Source organism: Sciurus carolinensis, chromosome 6, assembly GCF_902686445.1.
Source record: "Sciurus carolinensis chromosome 6, mSciCar1.2, whole genome shotgun sequence".
Taxonomy (NCBI): Eukaryota; Metazoa; Chordata; class Mammalia; order Rodentia; family Sciuridae; genus Sciurus; species Sciurus carolinensis.
In genome coordinates, this window is record NC_062218.1 from 137,431,178 (window position 1) to 137,446,212 (window position 15,035).

Here is a 15,035-nt window from a genome sequence, read left to right on the forward strand (position 1 = left end):
TTCTTGAATGATTATTTAGTGCAGTTGAATATGTAACATTAAATCAGATTTTAAAGTTTTTCTGATTTATTATTTTGTGTGTATGTGTGTGATGGTAACAGTTTATCCCAGGGCCTGGTGCATGCTAAGTGCATACTCTGCATACTCTACCACTGAGCTGTACATACATGTGAGACCTAAACTATATCAGGATTTGAATTTAGGAAATTTGAGGAAATTGATAGTTAACATGCACTTTAGACTGTAAATAACTGTATCTTGACTGTACCATACTGTAAGAGGTCTAATTGAAATTTGATTGTTAATTATACAAACTGTAATAAAAAATAAAAAAATGAATCATATATATTAGATGGTTCAAATATGCTAAAGGATAATATGTTCTTTGGTTTTATTCTCTGAATACTTAAATGTTGATGTTTTATGGTGGTCATTAAAGATTCAGTACTTCTTACTGGTTCTGTAGGGGGCTAAACATTAGGGAAATCAAAGAAATCACTTAGTATTTCTATATCCTGTAATAGCTTACATTCTTATATAAGTTTATTAGAATATTATACAAATAAGAAACAATTTGAATACAAGTTTAAACACTGAGAACATTCTTTCTCTTTGACATTGAATTGCTTTACTTGAATGAGTCTAAATTGTGCAAATCAGGAAGTTTTATTTTTGGATGTTTGTCTTCATGCTTAAATGACTGATAAAAATCCTCAAGGGTATATTGGTTTTGCTGACCATTCTGACTTTATAATTGTAGTTTCCCTCAGTCTTGATTGCCTTTAATTTTCTGATTTGGTTTAAAATAGTAGGCTAGCCCTGCAACAGGTCTCCCTTATAGTTTTCCTCCTCACCCTCACTTCCCCTTTTCTCCCACCACCTCATTTTTCTCTCTCCTCCCTTCCTCTCCCCTCATCTCAGGGTTTGACAGCCTTTTTCATCTTTGTCTGTATAACTGAAATCCCTACTGCTATAAATAAGCCGTCCATTTCCCTTGGTTTGTTCTACTGCAAATACAGTATACTGCCAGGATTGTAGAAATGACACTCCCATTTTTTCCATCATCTTAAAGGACTTTTTCAATACAATTTTCAATTATAGTTACTAACACAGGTTAATATTCTGTCACTGATAGCCCTCAGGTTTGTTGTTTATTGAGGTGTTACTTGAAATACTAATATATTTAGAGCAGAAATGTCGTTTTTTAGGGAATCTAGAACAACAGCAAAGCTGAGGTCAAACTGCCATAAGGATGGACACCAAGGAAGCTGTGTTTGGGACAGAAAGAAATCAAGATAAGGTAGATGCAAAGTAGAGAAAAGAACTGAACCCTGGGGGGAGGCCGTGGTAGATGGGTTCAACTTTCAGGACCACACACGTACACACACACACACACACACACACACACAATTGATAAGATTAAGTGACGGAGGGGATGGGTTCTGATATTCTGGACTAGTGTTTTCTCTCTGGATAGTTGTGGAAGACACTTAGTAGATAAAACCATTGCCAAAACCCAACTTCAGTATTTATCCCTGTTATTATTTGAAATTCAAAAGGGAATCTCTGATTGGAGTGTTCAACTTACAAAATCAGTTCAGAAAATTTAATTTTTCTTTTGTTTTTGTGATGTAAAGATTGTGTTTTTCTTCATAGCAACATGAACCGTGAAGACCGGAATGTGCTGCGTATGAAAGAACGGGAAAGGCGGAATCAGGAAATTCAGCAGGGTGAAGACGCCTTCCCACCTAGCTCTCCTCTCTTTGCTGAACCATACAAAGTTGTAAGTTGTCCTTCTTGAATGTTTTTTTTCCTCCTTTATATGACATTTTAAAATGTTTTAAACTTGAGTGTATTACAAAAGAATTACTACTGTGAATACCACTTTACATTTTTTTCCCCTTTCCTCTAAATAGAACATACTTTTTTTCAGGTAAGTTTTTTTTTTGTGTATAATATGCGTGTAGGAAAGTACACAAGTTTTTATGGCCTGAAGAATTTACCACATGAATAACCTCAGATAATACTCAGATCAAGGAATAGAGCATTACTAGCACCCTCAGTCCTCCCTGAGACCCCCTTCTGTCACTATTCTGTACTCTTAAAATGTGGTGTGAATTGGCTCAAATGTTCATCTACTTGTGGTCAGACAGCTAACCGTGGGCAAGCATTTTACCTTTTGAACCTTGAGTTAAGTTAAAATTTTTTCAATCAAGGATATTGTCTACTATTTCCTAAGTGGTCTTTGGTTATAATATCAGTCACAGATGATTTTCATAGATGCTTTTTCCCCCCCTCCCTATTTCTTATTTACTTAACTTAGTTTACTAAATGTCATTGATTGTATGTTTGAATAAATTTGTCTTCAGTATCATTTTGGTTGTTTTTGGGTTATTGTAAAATTCTGATTTTTTTTCCTTTGAATGCATCTGATGCTTAACTATGATTTATATTAAAGCATGTTATCAGAGGAGTTCAGTAAATTGAATCAACTGTTATTTTTATTATTGTCATTGTTCGTAATTTGAGATTACAAAGAATACTGAATAGTTGCACTTCTGATGACTCCACTATGGCTTTTGTGGTGATGGATGTCTCTCTAACATTTGATTTGACCAAATTTCCTTTCAACTTTTTTGGTGGGGGAGGGTATTTCCTTTTAACCCATGACTGCTTTACTGAGCTACATCCCCAGCTCTTTTTAATTTTTTTTCTTGAGACAGGTCTTACTAAGTTAGTGAGGGTCTCAAGAGTTGCTGAGGCTAACCTTGATCTTTCAGTCCTCCTGTCTCAGCCTCCAAGTCCCTAGGATTACAGATGTGCCACTGTGCTTGACTCAACTTGCATTTTAAAGGCTTATGTTATATATACCTGCAACAATACTGCGTATTATACTGGTGATAATTATTGTTGGTTTGTAGATTATGAGGTTGAGTGTGTTAGACTTTTTTGTTGATGAAATACTAAAAGTAACAACATATCTTTGGTTTACCCCTGTAACATTTGGTGTTTATTCAAACTTTTTATGTACTTTGTTAAAGCTATTTATCCAGAGCTTTTAAGGATTTTTCCAGTTTAAAGGCAGTCATGGGGCTAGGGTTGTGACTTAGTGGGAATGCTTACCTAGCATGTATGAGGCACTGGGTTCAATTCTTAGAACTGTATATAAATAAATGAATAAAATAAAGGTCCATCTATATCTAAAAAAAATCAAAAATAAAAAAAAAAAAAGACAGTCATACTGATGTCATTTATTTAAGTGTGGGGTCAGGGGTTAAATTACAAATTAAAGGTATATTGAAAAAAATCAAGAGTTTTCTCCAAAATTTTTGAATCATAGCTATCATTTATATTCTAGTTATATTGTGATAAATTGGACTTGTTTTCTGATCCTTGTAGCTGTAAGTAACTGTTTATCTACCTCTCTTGTTTAACAGGGTTACATTTTTCAAACACTCTAAAGTCATTACTGATATTTGCCAGTCTCCAAATAAGTAGTAGTGGTTCATCTTGATTTCTTTTTCATATAATCAGTGAACTTTCTTCAATATATATGGATATGAAAAAAGTACTAAAACTTATAGACATATTGGACTTTCTTACTACCCAGGAATACTTCTTTGAAAAAGTACTGACATTAAAGATTGGATCAGTTATTGGTCAGTTAATAGCCAGGATTTAAAGCTTCATCAATAAGAGTTTTCTGTGCTTAAATGACTTATTAACTGATGAGCTACAATAACAGTGGAATTAAAATTTAAAAAAAAAAAACTTATTTCCCTAAATTTTGGTTTCTGCTCCTAACTATAACATTGAATTATAAGGAATATGAGGTTTTCACTGACTACTAAAATATGAATAGTAACTTCTATATATTCGCATGCCCCCCCCTCTTTTTGGGTGGTGCTGGGGATTGAACCCAGGTCCTTATGTATGCTGGGCAAGTTCTCTACCACTGAGCTATATCCCCAGCCCAGTATTCTATGTATTGCTAAATGTCTTATAGGATATTTGTATGTTAGCATAGTCATTTTCAGACATTTTTGATGCATTTTCACTATCAAATTTATTCACTTGGAGTTATATGTTAACTAAGATGTGAGATGAAGTCTCCCTTTGAAAAGTTCCTTTTCACTTGAAGGTTAGAAAGTCAGTTAGAAGCATATTTTATTTGTGATTACACTCACTAGTATATTTAATCTTACACTTTTTTGCAGACTAGCAAAGAAGATAAGTTGTCAAGTCGTATTCAGAGTATGCTTGGAAACTACGATGAAATGAAGGATTTCATAGGAGACAGATCAATACCGAAGCTTGTTGCAATTCCCAAGCCTACTGTACCACCGACAGCAGACGAAAAATCAAACCCAAATTTCTTTGAACAGAGACATGGAGGCTCTCATCAGAGTAGCAAATGGACTCCAGTAGGACCTGCACCCAGCACTTCTCAGTCTCAGAAACGGTCCTCAGGCTTACAGAGTGGACACAGTAGCCAGAGGACCAGTGCAGGTAGTAGCAGTGCCACTAACAGCAGTGGCCAGAGGCATGACCGTGACTCGTATAGCAGTAGCCGGAAAAAAAGCCAGCATGGATCAGAACACTCCAAATCACGGTCTTCTAGCCCCGGAAAACCCCAGGCTGTTTCTTCATTAAGCTCTAGTCATTCCAGATCTCATGGGAATGATCATCATAGCAAGGAACATCAGCGTTCCAAATCACCTCGGGACCCTGATGCCAATTGGGATTCTCCTTCCCGAGTACCTTTTTCAAGTGGGCAGCACTCAAATCAGTCTTTCCCACCTTCCTTGATGTCAAAGTCCAATTCAATGTTACAGAAACCCACTGCCTATGTGCGGCCCATGGATGGACAGGAGTCCATGGAACCAAAGCTGTCCTCTGAGCACTACAGCAGCCAATCCCATGGCAACAGCATGACTGAGCTGAAGCCCAGCAGCAAAGCACATCTTACCAAGCTGAAAATACCTTCCCAACCACTGGATGTAAGTCACACATTTAGAGCTTTTACTATTATAACTATGTGAAACAGTTGACCAGGAAATTATGAGTGAACTTGAGCTGCCTTTTTACCTGAGTAGCAAGCAATATATTTAAAGGTGGGGATGGGGGCAGGTTTAAGGAAGGGCTTCTGAGTTGACTCCCAAGTGGATCCATAAAGCTGTGAGCTTCCCTTCTTGGGAAATTGGGAAAGTATCATTCATGGTTTTTCAAATATTAAAATGTCAAGTCATTTACAGAATAAAACCATGATCCATCAGTACCTTAGATTTCTTGCTTTTGATTTTATGGAATATATCTTGTTTTCTTCCTTTCTTTTTTTTTATTTTTAATTCTCTAATTTTATAGTGATGGGGTTCATGATGGTAAACATGGGCTTCTAGGTCCATGGCATTGGGAATGTGTAGTTTGGATGCTATCATTCTGTTATAACTGCATACCAAAACTTGATCTTCAAAATAACCAAAGAAGTGGGTATTCATTATGAAATAACCGAAATTTTATCTTTTAATGTAGCTTGTGTAAAAAAAAAAAAATGCAAAAAGTAATGTCAGTATCCTCACAGCTCAAAATGGTGGGGGGAGGAATCAGGATACATAAAACACAGTTTCGAGAACATTGAGTCTTTTCTGTCGCCTTGAGAAAATCAGTGTTAGTTGCATTTGTCATCTAATTATTCCTCTTCAGAGAACTGTAAAGTGGTAATTTGTTCTCTCTTTAAACAACATCATCCTTTAGTTAGACTTAAGTTCAACTCTGTGATTCCTGTTTGTACCTAAGAATAAGCAACTTAACTTTCTGTGATTTAAGGCAGACTATGTAAAATGTCTGTTGTGTTCCAGACCAAGAATCCTTCAGTAATAATTTGTTTTAGTCTGTTTGTGTATGAGAAGTGATATATCTCAGTATTATGGTATGTTTTGTATAAGAATAAACTTTGAAATTCTAGATAAGCTGCTCACCTAAAAAATTCATTTTAAAAATCATTTAAGTTATTTAAAGTATAAAAAACAGCATTTTAAAAATCTTTGAAAAAGTATAGGTTCCTCAAGCTATATAACTTGGGGATTAAAATTTTATAGTGCTTAAAAAAATTGTATTTAAGGACATTAGGCCAAAGATTCTAAGTATTTTGATTTGAAGTAGTGGGATCATAAATATTTCTTTAAATTTTATGTAATTTCTAATGATGTTTTAAAATCTGCAGTAAATACTAAAAGTCCAGTAATGTATTACTTCAAATCTAATGTGTGTGTATTTTTCTCTTTGTTAAGGCTTCAGCTTCTGGTGATGTGAGCTGTGTGGATGAAATTCTAAAAGTAAGTTTTTTTTTTTTTTTAAATAATTTCTTTCTTTCATTTGATTATGATGCTCTTCTACCCTGTGACCTCCTTCTACCTAGGTTTCACAAAGGATCTGAAGCAACAGATTGCTTATATGTGTGACTTGATTATGTCCATCATAAATATTTGACTCTGTTCTGCTTATACTTAGGTTCTCAATCACATGGTTTGTTTTCTGTTTGCCTTCAAAGAGTTGGCTTTGTTTTTCAGTAAAACAAATTACATTCTCAAGTCTGCCTTGAAAAGAGGAAGAAGAAACCAAATAGAGCTATACTTTCTCAGGCCTATCAGTTAATAATTTGAAGTGTTCAAAGCTCAGTAGTTATCAGTCGAGCCATTCACATGTTGAAAATAACTTGCTTTGTAATTCATCTGTACATTCTGCTCAAATCCTATAATAAAAACATCCTCTGAGTACTATACATTTTAAATGTTTACTGAATAAATTAAAATCTGCACATGAACAAATAAAATGCATTTTTTTGTTGGGGAAAAAAAGAAATTCTGGTGAATTAGTGACAATGACTGCTTTTTGTTCATAGAAGAAAACTGTCAGCCACATGTTACTAGTACTTTCTTGTGTGTGTGTGTGGTTTTTTTTTGTTTGTTTGTTTGTTTTGTGAGCTCCTGTATTTTGCATTTCTCTGTGGACACTTTGGAGACTGCCTGTGTTGACTCTTTGTACCATCTTCTCTCCCATTCTTTCTGTTAGTTTATTATAATCTCCCTTTTTCCCTAACATTTTGCTGCACCTGTTTCTCTGAAGTCGTCATTTTCTCTTTCATCTTAGTGCTTAATTTAAGTTCTTATTTTCTTTACCCTCTTCTTTCCTTGACTTTTGTTTTACTTCATTGTTTTTATTTCCCATTCATCTTCTTTGCCTTTCTTTCTGTGCCTTTTATGAAGCCTGTGTCTTTTCTTATCTTCTAAGTATGGGTGCATGCTTCTAGACTCTTCTCTTCCTGCACTTTGACCCACCTTTTTCTACCATCCTTGGCTTCGTTAGATAGCTATTCAGTCTTTCTTTCCAGCTTTGGCCTTCTTTGGGTTTTGATTTATGTCTCTTAATTACTTCTTGACAGAGTTCCATTTGAATTTCTCTTTGCTGCTTCAGTATGTCTAAAGCTATACTTACGTACTTCCCTTTATTAGTAGTACCATCATTTTCTCATGCTTCTAAGCATAGAGTCCTAGTTATCTCTAACTTCTTCCTCTCATGTTAAATTTAATTCCAAAACTAGGTGTAGACTTTGAAATTTCCTTGAACATACCCCTTCCTTTCTATTTCTGCCAATAGAAATAGAAAGCTTCAATAACTATTAACAGTCTCACTCTGTGTTCCAGGGTCTATTCATCTGTCTTCTGCATTGCTTCCAGATTCTTTACTTCAGTCCCTGGTCTTTATAACCATTTTTCCCCCCTTAGAATTTTCACTGGTTCTGTTAAACCCATAGAAAGAATTGTGTTCAAACTTAACTTTCCAGGCTTTCCACAGGCTAGTCCTAACCTCTCATATGACTAATGAAGCACTTTTGCCAAGCTGCTTTCCCTAAATCATAAACTTTCTTGCATTTTTAGTTCTTTAAAGTAAACTTTTTTGGAATGTGCTTCTCCTTCCTCTTCAGTAGTATATATGTCCTCTTTTTCCTTAGAATCCCTATGAAATCCTTCTTCCTACTGGAACAGATCACAGTGATAATGCTTTCCTTTGAAATCTTTTTTTTTTTTTCGGTGTCCTATATATAAAAAGTCTAAAGGAGCATATACCTTTCTCTCTGAATTCTCAACAATGCATGGAATTTTAATATCTGGAGATTTTTTGTTTTTAATTATCTCTTTGATGTTATTGATCATTTAGTCTACATTTTATATATATGGGGCTTGGCACATGGCCCTGTGTATAATGCTTAATCACTTGATGATAGTTAAATAGATATTGATTGGGAGTATTTTAGTAATTGAGATACAAACTGCCAATGCTAAACACCTGAGGGACATGAGTTTGTTTCCTCTTCCCTATCTTTAGTGTGCAAGGAACTTCAGGTCCAAGTTTCCTTTATATTTTTTATTTCCATTTGATTTATATGAATCTCATTGTGAACTTCAGGAAAAATTTTAATCTAGAAGCAGTGTACATTTATTAAAAAAGTGGATGTATCAATTCAAATTATGCTAATTGAGCACCAGTGGTGATAATGGTAGTTGTACCTTTTGAGCTGACCTTCTAGAGCTTGGGTGTAGGAAATAATAAGAGCATCGTAAAAGAATAAAGAACAATTATGTGCAGGTGGCTGTTTTTAAGAGATTCAATTAGACACTATATCATGTACCCTTGTCTCTTCTTGCCATTCTTCTGTGCAAAGGTATCCACTGTTAATTGTCCTTCCATACATTTTTTAAAAATATATAAACATTTACGTAGGATATGATTTGTGTTTGTCAATTAACAGTATACTGTGGACATCATTTCATATGAGTGGTCAAATTTCTCATTTTAGTGTCTGCTTGGTATTCCATTGTATGGATGTTGGCTAATCTCTTTAGTTAGTTTGATTACCTAGATTTCACGATCTATTTTTAAGTATGGGGCCCTGAAATTTTTATCTTAAAATAACTGTGGTTATAGCTATTGGATAAGTTCTTAGGTATTATATTAATATTTAATTTACCTAATGACTTACTTTGAACTAAATGCCAAAAATTAAACACTCCTTTCTTATCTAAGTTTGATATTTCTTTCCCCCTTTCTCCTCTAACATACTCATTATGATCTTATCTAAACCCCACTTGTTGCACATATTTGACTTGATTAGAGAGAAAGCGGTGAATGAAATCAGAGCTAGCGGCTTGCTTATCTGTTTTCCTCCTCATGTGCTTTTTGAAATCTCTCTTCTGATTTTCTCACCTGACCAAAATATTTGTATCAGCACATGAGCTCTGTAGTCAGGCTTCCTGTGTCCATTACTTACTAAGTGTGTAACCTTGAATAAATAACCTTTTTGCTTCAGTGTCATCCTAAATAGAGATAGGATAATAATGGTATCTACCTCATAATGGCATTGTGAGTATTAAATGAGTAACAGATATGTAAAACACTTAGCAAAGTGTCTGGTCCATTAAAGGTACACAATAAATATTAGCTGTTTTTCTTATCATTATCCTCTTCCTCCCATTCCCACAGCCAGCTCTTATTTAGTAGTGTTTTATTATGTGCCTTGTATTTGATTACAGGCTGCTTTCTGTATCTATTCAGATTTCATCATCATAATTGTAAATTCCTTGAAGCCAGGGAGTATTTATTACTTACCTTCGTATTACCAGCCTCATAGTGGCTTGCACACATTTGTGCTTCATTAATACTTATTGACTAAATATGTATAATTTTGGAGGAGCATTCATGAAACCAGTATGTATAAGTACAAATCTGGTTTTTTTAGCTGAATAGGTTTTTATCCTTGACCTGGTTGAAAACAAACTGTAATAATTACATTTCAGGAGATGACGCATTCATGGCCTCCCCCTCTAACGGCTATTCATACACCATGCAAAACAGAACCTTCCAAATTTCCTTTTCCAACTAAGGTAAGTGAATATGTCTTTGATAATGTAAGAAAAACCTAAGTGGCTCAATTAAAGTCATATGAGTTCACTATTGTCATTCTCACTCTAGTGGGAGACTGCAAATAAGTGACTAAATAAGTTCAGATAGTGACAATTTACTATAAAGAAATTTAAACAGAGTAATAGAATTGAATTGAAAGGTACTTAAGAAGACAATAGGCAATATGGGGGAAGAAACTTAAAAGCCATCAATGTTTATTGCAAACAATCATGGTATTCTAGGACAGAGGTGGTAAGGGCTTCTCAAACTGTGGACTTGAGGAGCCCTTTTCCATAGAACATAGCCAGCATACTTATGTATATGGAAAGAGGTCCTCAGACAACAGTTCCAAGTCCATCTAAAATTAGCAGATTAATTTTTAATATTAACTTATGCTTACACAAATATATAAAAATACATTCTACTTGTAAAAAAATTTGACCAGGACCTGTAATAATTACCTTTCCCCCATTCTTGCCCCTCCATATTACCAGTGTTCCTTTCATATGTACCTTCGCAAGTCTTTTTTATATGCTTTTACATACATGTATTTTACTTGTATGTTATCATTACATGTAACTATTTTATCATTTATTTCTACAGTTTTTTAAAATATCAGTCTGTCAGCAATACTCTTGAAGACCTTTCCATGTTTTTATATATGGAAGTGTTTTATTTCTTTCAACTCATCCAAGTATAAATATATCCTAGTTTATTTGGCCATTTCTCTTTGGTATTTTAAGTTTTTGCTGTAAACACTTATTTAGTGTAAACACTTATTTATCTTTGTTCATGCCTTCTTGCTTGCATGTGTGTTCATTTAGGGAATAAAGTAATAGAATTGTTGAGTATTTATCTATATATATAAACACCGTATATTCTTTTAAGTCTCTGTAGTTACATTGTAGGATTTCTATTAGTCAGTACTCCAGCTTGAATTATCTCATATTTGTATACCATTATTTGATACTATTGAGCCCCAATCTTGGAGCTTGTGTGGAGGTTCTAGCAGCGGAGTGCAGCTACTCGTAGACCCTTGACTTGAAGAACTGTCCTCCTTTATCAGGAAAGATTGTCCTCTTCCACCCAATGCCCAGCTTTGGGAGGAGGACACACATGGAACTGAATCAATCCTGGAGATCAGTGGGGTGACAGATGTTGCAGCCAGATCGCCCTCACATCCAAACACCAATCTTTAGAGTGAAAAATTGCATCCCACTTGCTACATTGGTAGTGAGGTTCATCATCTTTGCACATTTGTCATTCATTTGATTTCTTTGTAGATAAATTTCCTTATTCCTACTGCCATTTTTGTTGAATCTTTTTTTTTGTGTGTGTGTTACTTGGGGATTTAACCCAAGGGTACTTTACCACTGGACTCCAGCTCCTGACCTTTTGTTTTTTATTTTAAGATAGGGCCTCACTAAGTTACTTGGGACCTTGCTAGGTTGAGGAGGCTGGCCTTGAACTTTCCATCCTTCTGTCTCAGCCTCCTGAGCTACTGGGATTACAGGCATGCCTCACCATGCCCAGTAGATTATATCTTTTACTTAATGAGTTTTAGGAAGATTTCTTTTTTTGGTTTTGTGTTGTTTTGTTTTATTTGAATTCTTGATTCTAATAATTAATAACAATTTCAAATATATCTCCCAGTTAGATTCTTGTCTATTAAGTTTTGTGATCTAGAAAATTTTCATTTTCATGAATAACATATATCCTTTCTTTGTAGCTTTTGCTTTTTAATGTTTTGTAAAAAGGAGGCTTTTCTTTCCCTGGTATCATAAATGTACTCTTTTCTTTTCCTTTTAACGACGTTTTAGTTTTACTTTTCATGTTTATCTTTAACCCAAATTATTTTTAGAAATGTCAGGTAGAGATTAAAATTTTCTATTTGTGTACCATACCACTTGTTAACTTTGTAAATCAGCTTTATTTACATACACAAAATGCACTTGTTTTTACTGTACATTGTGAGTTTTGATACATGTATGCCGGGTATAACCATCACCCTAATTAAGAATCAGGAGCATTTCCATCATTCCCAAGTTCCTTCATGTTCCTTCGTAGTCTGCCCACTGCCATGACCCCACATAATTACTGATGTGTTTTGTGTCACTTATAAATGAGTTGACTTTTTTCTAGACTTCATAAAACAGGTATCTATATAGAGTATACTGGTTTTTGTTTTGTTCTGCATGTTTGCCTTTTTCTCCTTTTGTGAAATTCTTACCATTTTGGGGGGGGTTTATTTGTGTGTGTGTGTGTGTGTACGCACGTGTGTGAGTGTGCACTAATAGAACCCAGGGTCTGTACTTGCAAAGCACAAATTCTGTCCTTGAACTATAACACAGCTCTCTTCCCTTGAATGTATCAGTAGTTTTCCCTTTTTGTTTCCAATGAGTATTCTATTGTATGAAATTGCCAAAAAATTTATCCTTTATCTGTTGATGAATATGAGGATTAAGGCTATTAAGAATAAGGCATCACTCAGCTTCGTGGCACATTTCTGTAATCCCAGCTACTTGGGAGGTTGAGGCAGGAAGATTACAAGTCTGAGGCCAGCCTGGGCAACTTAGTGCGAGACCCTGTCTCTACCTAAGAAATAAGGGTTGGGGTTGGGGCTCAGTGGTAGAGTGCTTGCCTAGTTATGTGTAGGACACTTGCACATATAAACAAATAAAAAAAGAAAGAAAAATAAAGGTCCACCAAGAAGTAAAAAACAAACAAACAAATAAATAAATAAGAAATGAAAAGGGCCAGGAATGTAGTTCAGTGATAGAACAACCTTGGTTTCAATTCCTGGTATCTTTCTCTTTTTCTCTCTCATAGACATACACACACACACACAGCATTTGTAAACATGGATTTATAATATATGTAGAGTCTTATGTTTTGATTCTCTTGGATTATATGATAGAAAATAGAATTCCTGAGTCATACAGTAAGTGCACATTAAATTTCTAACAAACCAAAAACTATTTTGCAGAGTGGTTGTACCACATTCCTGTCTCACCACGTCCCTACCTCCCAGCAACGTATAGTTCTTTTTATTCTTCATCCATGCTTACATTTAGATTTAGTGTTATCAGTCTGCTTAGTTTCTCAGGCATTTTATAGGTATGTCATTTTCCTTTTAATTGATATTTCCATGGTAACTCTTGATATTGACCCTCTTTTCATTTGCTTATTGGCCATTCCAAAATATAGGTTGAATATCCGTTATCTGAAATGCTCAGGGTCAGAAGTGTTTCATATTTCAGCTTTTGTTTGCTTGTCTGTTTGTTTTAATATTTGCATGAAAGTAATGTGCTATCTCAAGATCAGGATCCAAGCCTAACACAAAATTCATTTATATTTCATATGTATCCTATTTACGTAGTCTAAAGGTAATTTTATATTCTATTTTTACTGTGCCTACATTTTGACTGACTTGTCACAGGTGTGAAATTTTCCACTTGCAGTGTCATGTCAGTGTTCAAGTTTTAGATTTGGATTTTGGATTTTCAGTTAAGGAATATGTAACCTGTATCTTCTTTTTTGAAGCGTTAGTTAAAAAAAGTTTTATTTGGGGGCTGGGGATGTAGTTCAGTGGTAGAATGCTTGCTTATCATGCTCAGGCCCTGGGTTTAATACCCAGCACCAAACATACATAAAGTTTAGTTTTTTGGTGGTGGTGTCGGGGCTTTTGTTTGAAGTTTTCTTATGTCTTTTTTTTTCTTTTGATACCGGAGATTGAACCCAGGGGCACTTAACCACTGTGCCATGTCCCTAGCCCATTTTTGTATTTTCTTGAGACAGGTTCTCATTGAGTTGCTCAGTGCCTCATGAAGTTGCAGAGGCTGGCTTTGAACTTTAGATCTTCCTGCCTCAGCCTCCCAAGCTGCTGGGATTACAGGTGTGAGCCACTGTGCCTGGCCATTTTATTTGGTTTTGATATCAGGCTAGTGCTAGCCTTTTAAAAGGAGCAGGGAGGCCAGCCTCAGCAATTTAGCAAGGTCCTAAGCAATGTAGTGTGACCCTGTGTTAAGATAAAAAAGGACTGGGGCTGTGTCTCAGTGATTAAGCACCCCTGGGTTCGTTCAATCCCCAGTACCTAAAAATAAAGTGCAGTATTAGTATTAATTTTTTCTTAGTGCCTGTTAAAATTCAGCAGCAAAGCTATCTCAACCTCTAGTATTCTTTTTAATTTCTGTGAATTGTAGGGAGTTGAACCTAGGGCCCTCAAATGTTAAAGCACATACTCTACCACTGAGCTACCTTCCCAGCCATACTGGAAGGTGTTGAATTACAAATTTAGTTTCTTTAATAGAGACCTAGTCATATTCCATCTGGTGTTAGTTTTGATAATTTTATTCATATAAGTAGTCAGTTTTATAGCTATAGAGTTATATATAATCTATGCTATTTTTTTTAATGTTTGTAGTATCTATGTTATAGTACTTCCCTTTTTTCCCCAGTATTGACGGTTTATGTTTTTGAGGGGGTTTTTGGTTTTGTGTTTTTCCTCCTTGATGAGTCTAGCTAGAGGCTTAATCAGTTATTGATGGTTTCTATAAGGACATATTTTGAGTTTTTTGTTTGTTTGTTTTCTGTTTCTTTCCTAGTGTGTCTGTGTATGTTGTATGTGTGTGTGTGTTTCTGTCTGTAATTTCACTGGGTTTTCCTCTTATTTCTTAAGGTAGAATTTTAGATCATTGATGGTAAACTTTTTTTCGGCAGTACTGAGAATGAAATCCAGGGGTGTTCTACCACTGAGCTATATCTCTAGCTCTTTTTATTTTTTATTTTGATTTGGAGACTCACAGTCTGTTACTAAGTCTGACCTTGGCTTTGAGATTCCCTGCTTTAGCTTCTCAACCTACAATGTTGATATGGTCTGTTTGTTTGTGGGTTTTTTTTTTTTTTTTTTTTTTAATTTTCTTATTTTGTGTATGATGTCTTTAATCCATGAGATAATTAGAAGCTTGTGGACTTCTTTTCAAACATTTGAGGATTTTTTCAGATAACATTTTATAACTTTGTGTTCTTGTCAAAGAATATGTTATATAGTTTTAATCTTTTCAAGCTTGTTTTTG

The 15,035-nt window shown here is 34.9% G+C and overlaps 1 protein-coding gene across 3 annotated transcripts in view; it reads left to right on the top strand.

The window, feature by feature from the left end:
- Aff4 (ALF transcription elongation factor 4) overlaps nt 1-15,035 on the top strand; it is an 82,505-nt gene that overhangs the window by 23,328 nt on the left and 44,142 nt on the right. The window contains exons 2-6 of one of the 3 annotated variants that reach the window (XM_047555038.1): nt 1,209-1,300; nt 1,657-1,783; nt 4,218-5,000; nt 6,291-6,335; nt 9,855-9,941. In XM_047555038.1, the coding sequence (XP_047410994.1) occupies nt 1,661-1,783; nt 4,218-5,000; nt 6,291-6,335; nt 9,855-9,941 (1,038 nt within the window). In that variant the 5' untranslated portion in view covers nt 1,209-1,300; nt 1,657-1,660. The remainder of the gene's footprint in view (nt 1-1,208; nt 1,301-1,656; nt 1,784-4,217; nt 5,001-6,290; nt 6,336-9,854; nt 9,942-15,035) is intronic. The other 2 variants (XM_047555037.1, XM_047555039.1) reach the window with 2 other exon arrangements.